The 14,406-nt window shown below is 54.1% G+C and overlaps 1 protein-coding gene across 1 annotated transcript in view; it reads right to left on the bottom strand.

Annotated features, from left to right (window-relative positions):
- Positions 1–14,406, bottom strand: part of TG (thyroglobulin) — a 251,055-nt gene that overhangs the window by 100,842 nt on the left and 135,807 nt on the right. Inside the window, exons 41-43 of the mRNA XM_077750014.1 lie at positions 12,966–13,059; positions 10,206–10,365; positions 1,948–2,150 (exon numbers count right to left, since the gene is read on the bottom strand). Of these exons, the coding sequence (XP_077606140.1) occupies positions 1,948–2,150; positions 10,206–10,365; positions 12,966–13,059 (457 nt within the window). The remainder of the gene's footprint in view (positions 1–1,947; positions 2,151–10,205; positions 10,366–12,965; positions 13,060–14,406) is intronic.

The raw sequence follows: 14,406 nt of genomic DNA, 5'->3' as shown, positions 1-14,406 counted from the left end.
GGGGTATCAGGGGCTGGGGCCCAGGGGGATGGGGGTATTGTTTAATATGTACAGAGTTTCTGTTTGGGATGGAAATGATTAGTGGTGACAATTGTACAACACTATAATTGAATGTGCTTGATGACACTGAATTGTACAGTTGAAAATGGTTAAAAGAGGAAACCCAACCAAATGGAACCCAACCAAACATGCAAACAAACATACCCCTTCAATGGCTCCCATCATGGAGGATGATACCCAAGATGTTCGGTGTAGTCCAGCTGCTCTCTACCTCCCCGTCTCCATCACTCCTGCCCTGTCCCGCACCGCAACCCAGGGCAGGCAGACCCCCGCGAGGAGCCCAGCTGTCCCTGAGTGCTGGGACTGTGCCCGTGGTTCAATGCCTACACAGGCATTTGCTCAGACATGCCTTCTCCTGGGAAGTGTCCCTGGACATTCCCTCCTTCCCTTGGGCTTGGATAGGGGCTTCTTTCTGAGGTGCCCTAAGACCGTGTTTTAAATATCTGCTTTAAGTGTTTGTCCCACACCCCTCAGTATCCTACAAGCTTCCCAAGAACTAGGACATGAATTATTTAGCATGGCATTGCCAGCCCTTAGCATGGCACCTGGCACAGACTAAATGCTCCACAAAATTAGAAGCTCATCAATGACAGAATAACCCTCAGGGCTTATGCTGTGATCAGCCAGGCTATTTCTTCCATAATAGTTACTGTCATGATCAACATCATTGTATCACCATCATCAGTATGATAATATTACCATCATCATCACCATGATCATCATCACGATCATCATCGTTATTATCATCACCATCATCATCATCATCATCAGCATCATCATCGTCATCACCATCATCATCATCATCATCGACCAGGAACTTCATGAAACCACCCAGTAGACTCATGAGTGCTGCATTCTATTCTTTGCCTTCATTCAACAGTCACTGACTCGATTGGCCAAACCTTGGAAGCTCCATGCTTCACCCTGTGGCTGCTGACCCAGCTGCCTGCCACTCTTTGGTCCACCACATGGGCAGGCTCTGGGGGCTCCACCTCCCCTCACCCCACAGGCAAAGGAAACAACAATGAGGTAGAAGGGATTAGATACGGGGATGAATCGCCCAGTGGTACTCCCCAAAGAAACACCACCAGAACTGAATCTCAGCAGGAGATTTGGTGCATGGGCTGTTGAAGAAACCAGACAGCATAAGGAAATATTTTTAAGCTCAAACCCGAGAAGGTCAGGGAAGCAACACTGGGGAACAGGTAGATGAGAACTCTCTTGTTTCACTTCTCTACTGTCATGAGCAATACTGTTGGGTGTAGTCAGTGTCATATCGGCTAAACTGTGCCCTCATCGTTAGATTTTCTTTGACCAGAAAGCATCTCATCCTACACTCTACCCCCTTATGTTTTTCTATCAACAAGAGATGTCTTCAAGAGTTCAGATCACCAAACCCTACTGAGGCAATCTCCCAAAACAGAAGCAGTTCCCCATCTAGAACTTCCCTCAGTTTAGGATGCTGGACTGTAGTCAGGGGAGTCCCTCCGCATCCTGGAGTCACATGCACATGGAAAGATGGCCATGAGCTAACATGGATAAAGGAAACCAAGCAATCAAAACCAACTGGTCTTAAGAGGCAAGTGAGTAGGCACCTGGGTGGCTTAGTCGGTTAAGCGTCCGACTTTCGTTTAGGTCATGATCTCGTGGTTCATGGGTTCGAGCCCCGCGTCGGGCTCTGTGCTGACTGCCAGCTCAGAGCCTGGACCTGTTTCAGTCTGTGACTCCCTCTCTCTCTGACCCTCCCCTGCTCATGCTGTCTCTCTCTCTCTCTCTCCTAGAAATAAATAAAAAACATTAAAAAAAATTAAAAAAAAAAAAGAGGCAAGTGAGGACCCCCTCACCTCACCAGTATCTAAAACATGGCTGAAGGCAGCACAGACTCACCATCAGCACGGCCCTCCGGAAGAGTTTGGAGTCAGAGGCCCTGGTGGTTAGAAGATGGATGCTGGCCACGTCAGCTCCACCACGGTCTGCTGCCAGGGTCACACGTCGAGGGTCCCCACCAAACACTGCGATGTGGGTCTGCACCCAGGTCAGAGCCGCCAGCTGGTCCCTCAGTCCCCAGTTGCCACTCGTCTCTCCAGAGCCTGCAGAAAGAGGAGAGCCTTTTACCCTCTGTGATTTTACAATCTGGATTTTGGTCACCCTGGTGGTGTCTGAGCCAGGCATGCGGCGCCTCTGGGGGACCTGGACTCCTGGCCAGCCGTATGCGTCAGGACAGTGGGAACAGCATGGGCTCCAGAATGAGGAGTGTCCAGTCTTTGCTGGGTAGGAGACCCTAACGTCATTCTTCAGCGTGTCTGGGCCACAGCCTTCCCACCATAGGTGGGGCCACTTGCTCGAGCAGCTGTTTACATTAGAGTCAGTGCGCTTTCAGATTACCACCTGGTGTGGCACGTCAGTGGGGATGCTCCCCTATCTCAGCCCATGTGGTGGCCCTCCACGCCTCCTCCTCCCTGACAAGGACCAGGCCTGGCTGAGGTGCTCCATCCTACTGCCTCTTCTGTGACCTTCAGTAGCATTCAGCAGAGTTGATCTCTATTCTTTTTTCATAGAATTTAGTAAATATTTATTTTTAAAAATTTTTAATCTTTATTTTTTTTTGGAGAGAGAGAGAAACACAGTGTGGACAAGGGAGGGTCAGAGAGAGGGAGATACAGATCTGAAGCAGGCTCCAGGCCGAACTATAAGCACAGAGTCTGACGTGGGGCTCGAACCCATGAACTGTGAGATCCTGACCTGAGCTGAAGTCAGACACTTAACCAACTGAGCCACCCAGGTGCCCCTAGAATTTAGTAAATATTTATTTACTGAAGAGCTCAGCAGTATTTTCTTAATGATGTGATTCATACAAACACACACACACACACACACACACACACACACAACGTATAGCATAGCAAAGACATATTCTTCTCCTCGGGACTTGGGACATTCTATGCCCATGCCTTCTGGCCATCCTCTGAATCCAGTGGATCCTCGTTGGCGGTCTACACAGCTAAGCACTCTGAGATACCTGGTCTCTTCTAGCTCAAGCTGAGAGTCCCCCACTTTGCTCTAGGAAACGCCAACAGATCCCATGCCTCCACCCACCACCCACCTGCTCATGACTTGGGAGTGTCAGGGGCAGAGTCCCCTCCCAGCTCAAGTCTCCAAGAGGCTACCTTGCTGAAGGCACTTCAAGTGCGTTGAGTCTCAAAGTGAATCGATTCCAAGTCCCCTGAGCATGCAGCCAGGACCCTTTGCAGAATTTCTCACGTCCTCCTTCTAATGCAGCGCCACCCACCTGGTCTGCTCCTGCACAACCTCGGAGTCCTCTCTGACACTTGCTGTGCTCCACCCCCACCCCTTCTCTTCCCCGGGTGCTCCGGGGTCTCCGGACTCTCTCCCCACTAACCTCCTCAGTGCTTCTCACTGGCCTGTATCCATGCTCCTCTCCCTCTGATTCTCCAGGCCACATCCCGAGTGGTTTTTTACTTTTTTTAATGTTTATTTATTTATTTTGAGGCACAGGGGAAAGGCAGAGAGAGGGGCAGGGGAAAGAGAGAATTCCAAGCAGCCTGCACACTGTCAGCGCAGAGCTCAATGCAGGGCTGAGAACCCACGAACTGCGAGATCACAACCTGAGCCGAAACCACAATTCAGATGCTTAACCAGTTGAGGCACCCAGATGCTCTCTGAGCATCATTTTGATCATGTCTCTCTTTCTCTCTCTCTCTCACGCACACACACACACACCCTGCCCCATCCTGTCTAAAATTTCCCACCTCATCCCATTAGGACATGGTCTCAGTTCTCCCAATGCATTCAAGACACCATGGGACTGGGGTGTCTGTCCCATCTCCCTTCATCTCCTCCCCATGCCTGGCTTATCAGTTGCTCAAACACACTGGGGTCATTCTCTTCCAGGCGGGTGCTTGGCACATGGGGTTTCCTCTGCCCAGAGCCCTGGCCTCCCCCTGGCCTTCCTCATCTTCTTCCTCTGGCCCAGCCATCCTTCAAGTGTTTGCAATGCCATTATTCAGAGGCAGCCCTCCGGTGAAGCAGGGTTCCCCAATCCGGGTACTTGTCACCTGGGTATCGCCTCCCTTGCTAGATCGTGTTCCCCACTGAAATTAGGGGCACACAGCAGGTCCTTAGGAAATGTCAGGCGAATGAATGACCTAGCGATGATCAACAGGGTTCAGTATCTAGGGAGAAACTATCAGCGAGACTCCATAATCCCAAACAGAAAACTAGAAGGATCTTGCATCCCAATTCGCCAACCTGGTGCTCACAAAGCTGACGAGAATGCCTGCTCAGGAGACATAATAGCACAGATTACTCTTCCAGCTGGGAAGACTCATAGAATTTCTTCAAATGCATTTTGTGCTCTGCTTTTGGTGAAGACATTAGCAGCGTCCTCACCGTGACTTTTCTGGATTGCGCTTCCATTCCGCTTGTTAGGAGGAATGCGTTTGTTTCTGAGGTCCCGGGCAGGGCAGGGAAGCAGGGTGCCAACTGAGGAGGACCCGGTCCTGGACGTCTCAGAAGTGACGTCAGCAGCCTGTGTTTCCAGCGACAATGTAGGAGGGTTGGGGGTGGCTGTCCCTGACTCTCCCTTCCCATATATCAGCTTCCCAAGGACACTGTTGACATTATGGGGTCTACAAACCCTGAGGAAGTCAGATGGGGAGGGGGCCTTCAGGGGCTGCTCTTGAGACAAGTCTGAATTGGGCTTTTCCTGGTGTGAGGTGCAGCCTCGGGTTCCATGGGGAGCAAGATAGGCGTGTTCCTGGCCCTCAGGACACACGGCATCAGCAGCGCATACGCAGGCAGCAAGCCGGCTGGTCTCGGACAGTCCACGCCAAGCCCCTTCCTTCACTGAGAAGGAACCTGTAACCCAGGGGAATGTTTGCTTTGGCGCAAGAAGCAAATGTAAGATAAAGTCGGGACGTCGATCCCAATGCCTCCTCGGAACTCTCACACTCAGTCCAACTCAACAAACACTGGTTGGAAAGTCTATGATGTGCAAGGCACTGTGTTATTTTCATGAAAAATGTCTAAGTCCTCCTGTTATGGAATTTTCTGTACTTGAAAGCCCTCCTGACTCCCTCACTCCTACTGCATCAAGTCTAAACATCTTCCTGGCTTTTGAGATCCTCTAAGAATAGACTCAACCCATCCAAGCCGTCTGGGCTCCTTCACTCTCCAGCGCCGACCCTTGCCCAGCCATCAAGGCCAAGTTCATCCCCCTGCAGTCTGGTTGGCTGTGGGTGACTAGGAGCCCCCGTGGCTTCATCCTGCTACACACATGAGCTGTGTAGTCCAGCAGGGAGACAGATGTGAGCAGATGTCCACCCCTGTGCACCCACCCCAGCCGCCCTGACCTGCCCTTCCACCTCCAGTGTCCTGACCCTGTGACCCGTAGAACCACCCCAGCCAATATCTAACTATTCCCTCACTCCCTCACTGGTTCGCACCGGCTCGTTAGATTTCTTCCACTATCCCTCCGAAGCCCTCCAGGCTCACAGTGGGCCCTGACCCAGTCTCGCTGATGGCCACCAATAAGAGGCAGCAGGGGAGAGGCCAAGCGCTCAGGTGACAGAGCCAGCCCGGCTGTGTGCAGACCCCAGCTCCACCACCTACCGGCACTGAGGGGCCCCTGGACAAGCCGCTGGGTGTGACTTGATCTTCCCTGTCTATAAAGCGGAAATAATAACCACGCTCGTCTCTTTAGGCTGCGAGGATGCTTGAATTTGTTCACGATCGTAAAGGCAACAGAGCAGCGCCTGGCACAAAGCACTGTAGAATTTGTTTAGCTTTGCTTGAATAGAATAAAACAGACTTAGGCCCCGGCAATCTCTCACAGATGCTCTTTGCAGAGCGTGCCTTGGCTTGTGCAGCGGAAATTGCACTTGCGGAGGGGCGGCCACCGAGACAGGATTCTGCGCCCATCCTCCGGGCTGGAGGGTGGCCGTGTCTCTTGGGAGGCATCCGAGGGCCCCGGGGATGACGCGGTGATGGTGACGGTCCCGCGCCTGGCCTTCTGACTGACTCCCTGGCCAAAGCGCACTTTGTCTGTCCACGCACCCCGCAGAGGGTCTGCGGGCCGACCCGCCCACTCATCCTCCGAGCCTGCACACCACCTGCCCCATTACCACTGCACTGCTTTGCCAGAGAAATGATCATCGCTGTGCCGTGTGCCCCCTGGGGTCTGTCCCACCTGCAAGATCCAGGCAGGGAAAACGCCCCCCAACCCCACCCGGGGACCAGCCACCTCAGGTCCGTTCCAAGTGCCCAGCTCACCAGGAACCAGGGCCCCTTGGAGTCTGGTTGGGCTTTTCTCTTTTCTTGATGAGAACGTGAGTTTGTCCAGTCGGCTCACTGCCATGAACTTCTGTTTTCATGCCTCCTCCATCCCTTTTCAAAAGTGCCTCTGGGGCCCCTGGAGGGTCAGGTGGTTAAGCGTCTGACTCTTCATTTCAGCTCCGGTCATGATCTCGTGGTTCGTGGGTTCGAGCCCCATGTCGGGCTCTGTGCTACCAGTTCGGAGCCTGCTTGCAATTCTCTCTTTCTCTCTTCCCCTTCCCCACTCCCTCTCTCTCTCTAAATAAATAAATAAATAAATAAATATAAATAAACTTAAAAAAATAATAAAATACGAAAAGTGCCTCTGGAGTCTGGAGCTCTCGGAAGACCATTTCCGCTCTGGGCTACAACAGCAGGTGCCGTATGTGTTGATCGCATGAGATAATGTGCGTAGACTCAGTTAATGCCAGAGGCTGTTGCGGCTGCTGTGGCCCAGGGGCAGCTCTGTGCCAGCTACTTGCCGATGCGGAGCCGCTACCATAACACAACCCTGCCTTGAAGGAGCTCCATCCAGGGAAAGAAAGGGGGCATTAACCCTGTGAGCCCCTGCTAGGGGCCAGGTGTCTGCCTTCCACCCACCCGTACCCCGTCATCTGCCCATGTGTTGTTTGAGAGACGGGCAACCTGTGAGTGGATGTAGAGGGAGGGAACTGCCCAGAGCCCCTGGGGCCCACAGAGCTGCCCTCAGACCCTGCTCTGCTCAGACACAAAGCCTGTGAGCCGTGCAGGGCACTAGGCTCAGGTTGGTACTCAAACCAGCCCGTCTCTTTCCAGACCTATATTGTGAACTGCAGTTTCCAACTATTGAAAATGGAAAAGCGGATGGGGATGCGTGGGGGGCTCAGTCCATTAAGTGTCTGACTTCGGCTCAGGTCGTGACCTCACGGTTTGTGGGTTTGAGCCCTGGGTCCAGTCCTGTGCTGACAGCTCAGAGCCTGGAGCCTGCTTCGGATTCTGTGTCTCCCTCTCCCCCATTCATGCTCGCTCACACACGTGCGCTCTCTCTCTCTCTCTCAAGAATAAACACATTTTTAAAAAGTTTAAAAAAAAAACAAATAAAATGGAAAAGGGGAAAGACGAACAGGTGGAGCCCTAGGGGCAGTGAAACTATTCTGTATGACATATGATGGTGGAAACGTGTCATTATACATTTATCAAAACCGCAGGATGTACAATTCAAAGAGTGACCCTTCCTGTAAACTGTGGACTTTGGTCAATCATACATTATCAGTATCTTCTCATCAATGGTAACAAGCGTCCCACACCAATGCATGATGTTCACAATAGGGGAGACTGAGGCAGCAGAGAAGGAGTATATGGGAACTCTCTACACTTTCTGCTCAATTATCCTATAAACTTAAAACCACTCTCAGTAGTAAAATCTATTATACATTTTTTTTTACTTTTTTTAAATGTTGATTTTTGAGAGGGGGGGTGCACAGAGAGAGGGGGACAGAGGGTCCGAAGCGGGCTCCATGCCAACAGTGGGAAGGCTGAAGTGGGGCTCTAACTCATGAACAGTGAGATCATGACCTGAGCCAAAGTCAGACGCACAACCGACCGAGCCCCCCGGGCGCCTGTCTAGTATACATTTATTAAGTGGTAAAGGGGATGGTGTGCTTGCGTCACCAACTTATTGGGGGTTAGCGGAATCGCACGCCCGTTCCCGTCCCCTCCGGAGCACCCCCAGGGCTGTGGGCACTTGCGGAGCCCGTCAGGGGATCACTGCGGGGGCGGCCGGGCTGGCTGTGGTCAGGGAGGCTGCGTCTGCATCCTAGCGCCTCCGTGTCTCTGTTTCTCTCCGGATGCGCCGCTCCCCTCTCCTAGCAGAACTGAAGGGAGGCTCGATGGGAGAGAGGCAAGAGCCAGGGAATGTGGGGGCAACTGGGGAGTCTAGTAAATAAAGCAAAGAGAAACCGTCTGGCGAAATGAATGTAAAAGACCAGTCTTACTCTGCACACAGAAGCACAGGGAATCCAAAGGGCAGTTCTAAACATTCGAGGGAGCGATAAATTTCCCTTGCTGTTCGGCCAGCAGGATTCAAAGCCCAGAATGCACTCCTAACTGTGGGGCGTGGCGTTCCTCCGCCTCTCCGAGCCTCACTGTTTCATCTGTGAAATGGCCCTTCGGTACCCGTCTCGTGGAGCTGCTGTAAGAATGACACGAGGTAACCCAGGAGCAATGTCTGGTAGGCTGGCACTCTCATGTCACTTTCCTTCCCTCTCACTGTGTTCATTAAAGCGCAATGAACAGGCAGCTTTCCAGATCAGGAATGAGAAGGGTTGGGAGTTCTGGAAACGTCCTTTGCCTCCCCCTGACACTGTCTCCACTGGCAGCAGAAATGAATCTGCCTTCCCAGAAGCACACGAATTCTCAGTAAGATTACACTCCAGGAAATCATGGTTCCCCACCCCGCAGGCATGGGTGACACATGGAAACTCACTCTTCTCGGTCTGGTGAGGCTTGGAGCCAAGGAGTCAGCCCCGTCTGTGGAAAGCTCCACCCGACCACCTTCAACAGGAGGAGTCCTGAATTTCACTGCCTCTTCAGAGATAGGAGCTACTGACTTAGCAAATCATTGTCAGTGTTGTGTTTGAGAAGAGGAAAGAAAACCCAGGCAAAGTTTTAAGCACTCGGGCAGTTGACCCTGTCCCCTCTGAAAGAAAATCTGAAATCTCTTCGTCATCCACGTTTCCCTCATTGGCATCTGGTTGTATTTCGCCTTAACTCGGTGCCCATTTTGTGTTTGGTGTGCAGGCCTAGAACCTTTTAATGCGCTCAAGGCTTCATGCCACATGGTCCACCCAGCCCTCGCTCCCCAGCACCGCTGAGTTTCTGCCCATGCAGGGTACCTACCCACTCACCCACATTCTAGAAGAGTCCTTTATTCTCGCCGTGCTACCTGTTACCCACCCATCCTTACTTAGCAGGTCACGCATTCGGGTCTTAAATGAGATCCTTGGACCTCCCTGGAGCCTCACAAAACTTTGGAAGTTGGGTAAAATTATTCCCATGTTACAGAGGAGAAATCTGAGACTCAGAAATGAAGGGCTTTATGAATGAGACTCAGACAACGAATGGCAGAGCTGGCCCTCGGCCCTTCAGATTCCCAGGTCACCGTGTCCACCGTCCGCCATGGCTGTTTGACAAGCGTCCCCACCACTGGTGGGGGCTGGGCATGGAGGAAGCGATGTCATGGAGGACGATGAGAGTGTCCACACCTCAGTTCTGCCCTGGGTGCTGGTGCGGAGGGTGGAGGGTGTGACCACGGGGACAAATGGCCCTAGGACTGGATAGGGGACAAGATGATGAAACAGGAAACAGGAAGCACTACTGAGGCCGCCCTCACGTGGAGCCAAATGGCTGCCCTCTGCGCCCACGACCTATAATCTGTTTGTATCGTTTTCTAGAGCAAGTCAACCTCGGTGGCAAATCCAGGCCCTGCTTTTTCCCGACTACCGATGTCAAGCAAGGGTCTGAACTTCTGAGGCCTCAACACACACACACACACACACACACACACACACACACACACACACACACACACACTCAGAAGATAAAACACGTAATGGACTTGGAACAGCTTCCGCACGAGGTAAGTTCAATCAGTGGTAGCGACTCTCTCACGTACGGGTGGCCTCAGAGGTGTGCAAGACGTTCCACTGAGAGCTCACCGGGCTGGAGGAGGGCCGGGGACCACGAAGTGATAGGTGGGGCTTTGGGAAGAAGGGGTTGAATGCACACTGAGAGTCGGCCTCAGCTCGGCGGTCACAGCCACACCAGTGACTCACCGGAACTCAGGAACCCGAAGGCGCCCACGCGGTAGCCAGCGGTGACGACGATGAGGTTGCCGATGGCAGCCAGGAAGGAGCCGTCGATGGCCGGCTGTCCTGCGCTCCCCCTGCCCTCTGCAGTGTTGTGGAAGAATACCAGCACGGACGCGTTGGGGGCCTGCGGGGAGCAGACACATAGGAGGCTACGGTTGGCCCTTTCTGAAAAAGGTGCCCGATTCTGAGCCTACACGTGACTCTTCCTGTCAGCTCTGCCTCGTAAGCACATGGAGTCCCGTGTTACAGGCTGAGCTGTGTCCCCCCAGAGCTCACAGATTGAATCCCTGATGCCCATGACCTCAGAATGTGACAATATTTGGAGAGGGTCCTATAAGGCAGTGATTAAGCTGGTGTGCCCTAAACCAGTATGACTGGTGTCCTCATAAAGAAGGGGACATGTGGATGGAGACACAGGGAGAAGACGACCATCCGCTGTACAAGGAGAGCAGCCTCAGAAGCAAGGAACGCTGCAGGCACCTTGGCCTTGGACCCCCAACCTTCAAAATGGTGAGAAAATGGATCTCCGTGTACGCGCCCCGGCCAGCGGAGCTGTGTTCCAGCAGCACCAGCACACTGATCGGCCTCATGTCCCTGATAAGCTGTTTTAAAATGTGCATGCTCTGCTCACATTCCAAAGTGAGCGGGTGGTGGAAATGGCACCCCACGGCAGACCGGGAGCCCATCGGCTGGAGCCCTGCAGTCTTCCAGCACCCCGGTTCTGGCCCCTAGTTCATTCCGGAAGACCCTCTGGGTCCTCCCCGGTGAGCCCTTTCAATGCAGTCAGCGCGTCCCTGAGCCCCCACCCTGGGGATACAGAGCCACTTCTATTGCGCACTGACTGAGAGCAAGGCGCTGTGCTCCGCATCTACGCATCTTCCTTATCCATTCCTCAACCATCTCCGGGGGCCACGCGTATGATTACTGTTCCCGCTTTACAGATGAGGAAGCAGAGGCTCAGAGACCTTAGATAGCTCGTCTGAGACCACACAGCTAGGAAGCAGCAAGGCAGAATCTAAAGCCAAGCTGACCTTTTGATGTTAGAGTATAATGCTCCGTCTGGGGGACCTGACCTGGACTCCAGTCCATGGTGGCGGCTCCAGCCACGTGCCACGGGCTCTGACACACGTGCTCCCCTCACCACCAGCAAACCCTGGCTGAGGACCCACCCTGACAGACGCCGTGCTGAGTGTGGTCACCGTGGACACCTCATTACAACTTCTGCCCCACAAGGCAGATGCTCTAATGGCCATAAGCGCCTCTGCTCTACAGGTGTGAACGCAGACGCTTGGAATGGCGAAGAAACTTTTTAAAACACGTACAGAGAGGAAGGGGCTGACCCAGAATTCCAGCCTCAGCCCCCTCCCAGCACACTCTCCCAGGCTCTTCCACCTGTGACACTCTCCCACTCACAGTCACCTCCGATGGCCCCCATCAGCCATCTCCAGCCTCATTAGCCTCCATGCAGTGTTTTATTTAATTCTTGCAAGAACTTATGAGCCAGATGTTCTCTCTCTCCCACTTTCAGAACCGGTAACCAGAGCAGATAGAACATGATTACCTTCTCTAGGCCAGGGAGGCAGTGGTCAGGGGAAGACTAGCTGGGAGCCAGACCTTACTCCAGCATCCCAGGTCTGGGGTGACCAGCGCTAGGCAGAGGGGGCCCGCTGTCTCCCTCCCCCTAGGCTCCATGTGCTTAGCAGTGCAGCCCACAAGAGCTTTGACGTCTGGGAGGCCTCGTGACAAGCTCACTCAGACCATCTTGTCGAGGTCAAATGTCCAAAGGGCAGTGGACTCTCACTGCTGGGAGGCCAGGGGACCAGTAAGCGGTGGCATGGTCACAGGTACCACGACATCTATGACACTGGATTGGCATCACCAAAAACTCATGTTTCCTAAAACTGATCAGTTCCTTTATCTCCCGAGCGCCCTGACCCTTCTCCCCTCCCCCCAACAGGAAACTCAAACATTCAACGTCAGGGTCAGGGCTGCTACTTAGGCAGATTCAGGCTTCAAATCGGGGCATAACCAGGGTCAGGGTCACGGTCCCAAACCTCACCCTCTGGAACTGCCCCAAACAAGACTCCATGTGGCAATGTCCCTGGAGGGGTGGGGGGTCTTCTGAGGTCTTCCAAGGACAGTGCTGCTCACTTCCTCATTTGTGGATGAACTGGAGTCGGGCTCCACCCCTCCCCCCACCCCCACTCTGGCTGTCTCGCACTCCCAGAGACCCGCATCACCCACCGCCTGCCCCACACCTCCCCACCCACCCCTGTTCCAGCGGCACCTGCTGGCCATCACCCGACACACCTCCTGTCTGTGTCCCCTCAACACCGTAGTTGTTCAGGACTTATTTGCTTATCAGTCTCTGCCCTTCCCTCTAAAAGCAACTCCCTCTGCTTCCCGCACCACTCCGCCCCGCCCGGACCAGTGTGCCCCAACACAGGCCCTTTACGAATATTTCTCGGAAAACTGAACCAGGACAACCGGGCCTCCTCTCCCACGGGGCGGCCTGAGGATGCGGGCAGCACGAGGTGTGGCCAGCAGGGAACCAGGAGGCCCCTCTGCTTCTTCACAGAGCCGGGAGCCGGAGAGGACAGCCCTGGGGGGCAGACCGAGCAGGCCCCGGAGGACAGGGGTGAAGCATCTTACAACTCCGGGAATAGGAGGGGGGGTTCTAATGGGGCAGTTTTCAGGGCAGACAATCAAGGGCTTCGGACTCACCACGTTCTGAGGGACAAACACATTAAGGTACAAGCAGTCTTCACTGACGCCGGGAGACGTGGGCGTGCCGGTGCCTGGCTGCCAGCAGCTGGCCCTGCGGATACAGGCTCGATGACTTCCAGGTCAACCACCAAGGGCACATGCCTCGTCTTCCCTTCCTGCCCACTGTCGGTCAGAACCCACTGTCCTGGCCAAGGGCCCGGCGGCCCGCCAGCTCTGCAGCGATCAGGCAGCTTCGGGCAATGGGCAGCGGGGAGGGCAGCTTGTGAAAGGGACAGCAGGATTCCCACCCCTCTCTGTCGAGGGCTGCGGAGGAACACCCTCCAGGGACACGGTGCCAGCTCCGAGAAGGATGCCCATGACAGAGAAGGGGGAGGTGGATGTCGCTCGGACCTTGGCTCAAGCATGCAGACCAGGTGTGCCCCAACTTGCCGGGCGTGCTGTCTGACTTGTCCGCATCAGGACGGAGAGCGCCAGTTTCAGCATCTCCAGCCACAAGGGCGGAGACTGGTCTGGGCCACACCCAACGGCAGCACGAGGGTACCTACCCCACAGGGGGCTTTATGCACCCCCCCCCCAGCCACATTCGCGCTGGACGCGGAGAAGGCGAGCTCTCCGACTACAACCCAGAGCCTCACCTGTCACGTGGACCCACCCGATCATGGTAAAACATTGTGACTGGTGCACATGCATTCTTTTTCTTTCGCCCTGGGGGAGACCTCTCCATGGCTTTCTGCACTTTCCTGCCTCGGCCAGAGTTTAAGCCCTCACGGCCCCTTGCCTGGAGTATTCAAGAGCTCCCAGCCCCTCACTTTTGCTCGCCTTGGCCTGCGGACGTGCCCGCCACCACTCCTGGGAGACAAGGGACAGCCACAGGCATCTCTCAGAAAGTGAGGAAGGGAGAGCGGAGAACGGTGCTCTTTCCGCGGGCCCTGGGAACGTAGCTGGTTTGGAAAATGACAAAGCCTCCAATGTGGCAACCGTTTAAAGTGGTGTGTGAGGGCGCCTGGGTAGCTTAGTCGGTTAAGCGTCCGACTTTCGCTTAGGTCATGATCTCGCGGTTCGTGGGTTTGAGACCCGCATCGGGCTCTGTGCCGACTGCCAGCTCAGAGCCTGGAGCCTGTTTCAGTCTGTGACTCCCTCTCTCTCTTACCCTCCCCTGCTCACGATGTCTCTCTCTCTCTCTCTCCGAGAAATAAAACATTAAAAAAAAAAAGTGGTGTGTGCACGGGAGGCGATAAGGGAAACTAAGGTGATCAATGAGGCAGGAAGTCAGGATTTGAACTCCACACACCCCCCTTCACCTTTTCGAAAATCTCCTTGGAAGATTGTTCCTGTTGGGAGGGACAGCCCTTTAAAAATGTTTTTCCTTAGCTCAGGTGCTGTTCTCTCTCTGCTGTAGCTCTCAGCCCCACCCAGTCAGCCCCCGCCAGGAGGCCGA

Source organism: Crocuta crocuta, unplaced genomic scaffold (genome assembly GCF_008692635.1).
Source record: "Crocuta crocuta isolate KB4526 unplaced genomic scaffold, BGI_CrCroc_1.0 scaffold119, whole genome shotgun sequence".
In the NCBI taxonomy this organism is placed as follows: domain Eukaryota; kingdom Metazoa; phylum Chordata; class Mammalia; order Carnivora; family Hyaenidae; genus Crocuta; species Crocuta crocuta.
Note: the sequence above shows the minus strand (reverse complement) of the source record. Positions and strands in the feature narration are given on the sequence as shown.